The sequence below is a fragment of the Aquarana catesbeiana genome, linkage group LG01 (genome assembly GCF_042186555.1).
Source record: "Aquarana catesbeiana isolate 2022-GZ linkage group LG01, ASM4218655v1, whole genome shotgun sequence".
NCBI classification, from domain to species: Eukaryota; Metazoa; Chordata; class Amphibia; order Anura; family Ranidae; genus Aquarana; species Aquarana catesbeiana.
The window spans coordinates 989784472-989789279 of record NC_133324.1 but is presented as its reverse complement, the minus strand read 5'-3'; the positions used below and the strand labels follow the sequence as shown (position 1 = coordinate 989789279).

At 44.4% G+C, this 4808-nt stretch overlaps 1 protein-coding gene across 1 annotated transcript; it reads left to right on the top strand.

The window, feature by feature from the left end:
• The first annotated feature begins 301 nt into the window (after window positions 1-301).
• Window positions 302-4453, top strand: LOC141124055 (E3 ubiquitin/ISG15 ligase TRIM25-like). The gene has a single exon (XM_073612138.1). The coding sequence runs from the start codon at window positions 365-367 to the stop codon at window positions 2147-2149; it is 1785 nt and encodes a 594-aa protein (XP_073468239.1). The 5' UTR covers window positions 302-364; the 3' UTR covers window positions 2150-4453.
• Window positions 4454-4808: the final 355 nt, after the last annotated feature.

The following is a 4808-nucleotide window of genomic DNA, read 5'->3' as shown; positions in this document are numbered from 1 at the left end:
TGCACAGCGCTTTACAACATGAGGGCAACTGCCAGTCCCTCGGCACCTGCCTGGGTCACCTTGTGGGTAATCCGGCTCTATCCGTATGACTTGTGTTATTGCAGCCAAATACATCAACTTTGTGTTCCTTTGTCTGTGAAATGTTCTAATGATATGAAGGAGAATTCCTGACACAACGTTCCCTCATCTTATTACATGTCCTTTATTTTCCCCACATAGGGAGATTATTGTCAGGAACCCTCCCATGTATTATCTGTGTTCCTCTGTATAAGGAATCCTATGACTACGTGTCTCAGTCTCAGCCCCTCCCTGTGTAGGAGTGTACAGAACTGGTTACTTTCATTTCTCTCTTCTGCTCTCAGCGATGGCGTCTGCTGGTCTGAGGAAGGAGCTGGAATGTTCCGTCTGTCTGAACATTTATACAGATCCTGTAACCCTGACATGTGGACATAACTACTGCCAGGACTGTATTGGTCGTGCGTTGGATACACAGGAGAGGTCTGGAGGTTATCCCTGTCCTGAATGTAAACAAAGCTTCCAGAAACGTCCCGTCCTTCAGAAGAATCTGAAACTACGTAACATAGTGGAGAATTTCCAGTCCCTCCATCTAGATCAGGAGGAGTCCGGGGTCTTCTGTACTTACTGTATTCACACTCCTGTACCTGCTGTGATATCCTGTCTGATGTGTGAAGCTTCTCTGTGTGACAATCACCTGAGACTCCACAGCAAGAAACCAGAACACGTCTTATGTGACCTCACCACTTCCCTGGAGAACAGGAAATGCTCCGTCCATAAGAAGATCCTGGAGTATTACTGCACTGAGGACTCCACCTGTATCTGTGTGTCCTGCAGGCTGGATGGAGAACATCGGGGACACCAGGTGGAGACTCTGGATGAGGCCTCTGAGATGAAGAAGAAGAAACTGAGGAATGTTCTGCAGAAACTGATGACAGAGAGAGAGGAGATGGAGAAAAGAGTCCAGAGTCTGCAGGAACACGGGAGGAAAGTACAAGGAGAAGCAGATGATGAAACAAAGAGAGTCACTGTCCTGTTCAGAGACCTCAGGAGACGTCTGGAAGATCTGGAGAAGAGAGTCCTGAGGGAAATCTCCGGGCAGGCAGAGCGGATCTCCGGGATAATCAATGATCTGGTCCAGGATCTGGAAATAAAGAAGGAGGAGCTGTCCAGGAAGATGGGGGACATTGAGGAGCTGTGTAACATGACGGATCCACTGACTGTCCTACAGGAATCAGACACAGGTGACTTGTGTGATACTGAGGATGGAGATGATGAGGACAGAGAGAGACATGATAAACTCCTCCATGATGGAGGGGATCTGGATGTGGGGGGGATCTCACACACATTACACACAGGTTTATCTGATATCATGTCTGGGGTAAATGTAGAGAAATGTCCAGGCACACATGTCTATCCACATTCTACTACAAAGGGCAAAGGTCACATCAGTGCTGAACCATCCAGGCCACGCCCCCAACCCTCCCCCACCATACAACCATCCAGGAGACCTCCCCAACCCTCCCCCATCATACAACACTCACACCTCCAGGCTGGAGGACCAAATATTGGGGCTGTACAGCAAACATCGGGGGTTACAGACATATTACTGGATGTGAGGACAGCCAGTAATTATCTACATATATCAGATGACAGGAAAACTGCATCCTGGTCATCATCACCTCAGAATCGCCCAGAAATATCAGAGACGTTTCAGTGTCCTCAGGTGATGAGCAGTCAGAGGTTCTCCTCAGGGAGACATTACTGGGAAGTGGATGTCGGGGGGTCAGTGATATGGAGAGTCGGGATGTGTTACCCCAGTATAGATAGGAGAAGAGGTCAGCCACTGATTGGATATAATAAGAAGTCCTGGTGTTTGGAGAGGTGGTGGAGGGATAATCAGTATTCAGTAATACATGACAGTAATAAGACCCGATTACCCGGCGGTGTCTCCAGTGGGAGAGTCAGGATAGATCTGGATTATGAGGCCGGGTGGATCTCCTTTTATGATCTGTGTGACCCGATCCGACATCTCCACACCTTCACCACCACCTTCACTGAGCCCCTCCATGCTGGGGTATATGTAGGATTAGCGGGAGGTCATATAAAGATATGTGGGGGGGATCAGAAGTGAGAGATCTGCCCAGAGACATCACAAGGTGGATGATCTGATTGGTGATTGGTGGAATACTCATCCAATAGGAGGAAGCAGAGGACAGGAAACATGAGTGATTTATTTATAAAGCTGCAGGTTCCGGGGCCGTCATCTTCATCCTAAACCTCACTTCACTACGCACTTCAGCCCCGCTCACTGTATATATACGTCATTTTTTTGAAGATGGATATCTCGGTAACGGCAGCAGCTGCTGCCACAACCGAGATATCCATCTTTACAGTGAGCGATTCTGTACAAGATAACGGTGGTCTCAGCGGCGGGTTCGCCGCGAGATCACCGTTATCGGCGGCGGGAGAGGTGCCACCCCCCCTCCCGCCGCTCTCCCGCACCCTCCGCCGCTTACCGGAGCCGTCGGTAACGGCGGAGGCGATCGGGTCCTGTCACTTCCTCGGTATGGAGACAAGTGAGGCCAAGATGGCGCCCACCCGTCTCCATACCATGTGACGGCCGGAGCGGCGTCATTACGATGGCTCCGCCCACTCTCTTAAAGGCACAAATTTTTTAAGTGTCATTTTTTTAAACGACTTTTTTTTTTTTTTTTTTTTTTTTTTTGCATTTTAGTCTAAATATGAGATCTGAGGACTTTTTGACCCCCCAGATCTCATATTTAAGAGGACCTGTCATGCTTTTTTCTATTACAAGGGATGTTTACATTCCTTGTAATAGGAATAAAAGTGATCCAAATTTTTTTTTTTTTAAAAACAGTGAAAAAATAAATAAAATAAAATAAAATAAATAATAAAAAAAAAAAAAAATTTTTTTAAAGCGCCCTGTCCCGACGAGCTCGCACGCAGAAGCGAACGCATACGTGAGTAGCGCCCGCATATGAAAACGGTGGTCAAACCACACATGTGAGGTATCGCCGCGACCGGTAGAGTGAGAGCAATAATTCTAGCCCTAGACCTCCTCTGTAACGCAAAACATGCAATCTGTAGAATTTTTTAAACGTCGCCTATGGAGATTTTTAAGGGTAAAAGTTTGACGCTATTCCACGAGCGGGCGCAATTTTGAAGCGTGACATGTTGGGTATCATTTTACTTGGCGTAACATTATATTTCACAATATAAAAAAAAATTGGGCTAACTTTACTGTTGTCTTATTTTTTTTTTCAAAAAAGTGAATTTTTTCCAAAAAAAGTGTGCTTAGAAGACCGCTGCGCAAATACGGTGCAAAAAAAAGTATTGCAATGACCGCTATTGTATTCTCTAGGATGTTAGAAAAAAAACAATATATAATGTTTGGGGGTTCTAAGTAATTTTCTAGCAAAAAAACCTGTTTTAAACTTGTAAACACCTAAAATCCAAAACGAGGCTGGTCTTTAAGTGGCTACCTAGTGTGTCACTGACCAGGAACAAGCATGCAGGAGGTCAGATTGTTCAGCCTTCACTGGCTGCATGCTTGTTCTGGGTCAGTGACACACTACATAGTGTAGCCAGGATCAGGATGACGGCCCTGGGGTCTCCACCATCACTGTCTATCTATAGAAGAAAGGGGTATTTTATCAGCTTTAGATGGAGTGGGGGGAGGATTAGAACCTCTGTCAGGTTATTACTGCTAACCGGGGCTCCATTAGAGAGATTTCCCCTCACTTCCTGTCCTGGTGACAACGTTTTATCAGACAAAACTCTCCAACAACAACACAGACAGATATAGAAATCCTTTTCTGTAGTAGAGTAGGGGAAGGATTAGAACCCCTGTCAGATCTTTATTTCTGTCTGTGTCCCTGTTGTAGATTTCCCATCATTTCCTGTCTGATAAAACGTTGTCACCAGGACAGGAAGTGAGGGGAAATCTCTCTAATGGAGCCCCAGATAGCAGTAAAAACCTGACAGGGGTTCTAATCCTCCCCACTCCATCCAAATCTAGAACAATAGGATTTGTCTAGACACACACTTTAATATCCACAATGAGAATTCCTACATTTCTGTCCTCACAGGTTCCTTTACATGACCAATCCATGGATCTGTGATTGCTCCTCCCCCTCACTGTGATTGGCTGTGATGGTTGTCACTATGAATATAGCCAGTGCTAGTCTTGTTCCTATTGGTTATTATGTAGAGCACTGGTGGGCCAGATCAGGGTAATGAGCCAATCAGTGCCCACCAGTGCTGCCAATCAGTGAAGGAGGAAAATTATCTGTTTGCAAAATGTTATAACAAACTATGAAAAATGTTTTCTTTTCTTCAAAATATTCATTTTTTTTTATTTGTTTAACAGAAAATAAACCCCCCAGAGGTGATTAAATACCAAAAGAAATCTCTATTTGTGTGATAACAATGATAAAAATGTCCTCTGTGTACAGTGTTACATGACCGCGTAATTGTCATTCAAAGTGTAGTAATTGTAGTGTAGTAGTAATGCTGTATTATTAGTGTAGTAGTGGTATTAGTAGTGTAGTAGTGTAGTAGTAGTAGTAGTAGTAGTAGTAGTAGTAGTATAATAGTAGTAGTAGTACTGTAGTAGTAGTAGTTTAGTAGTAGTGTAGTAGTAGTAGTGTAGTAGTATAATAGTAGTTGTGTAGTAGTAGTATAATAGTAGTAGTGTAGTAGTAGTAATAGTATAATAGTAGTAGTAGTTTAGTAGTAGTGTAGTAGTAGTAGTAGTATAGTAGTGTAGT

What these genes read in the sequence shown, in the direction of transcription:
- LOC141124055 (XM_073612138.1), top strand. Translation starts at nt 365, where the DNA reads ATGGCGTCTGCTGGTCTGAGGAAGGAGCTGGAATGTTCCGTCTGTCTG.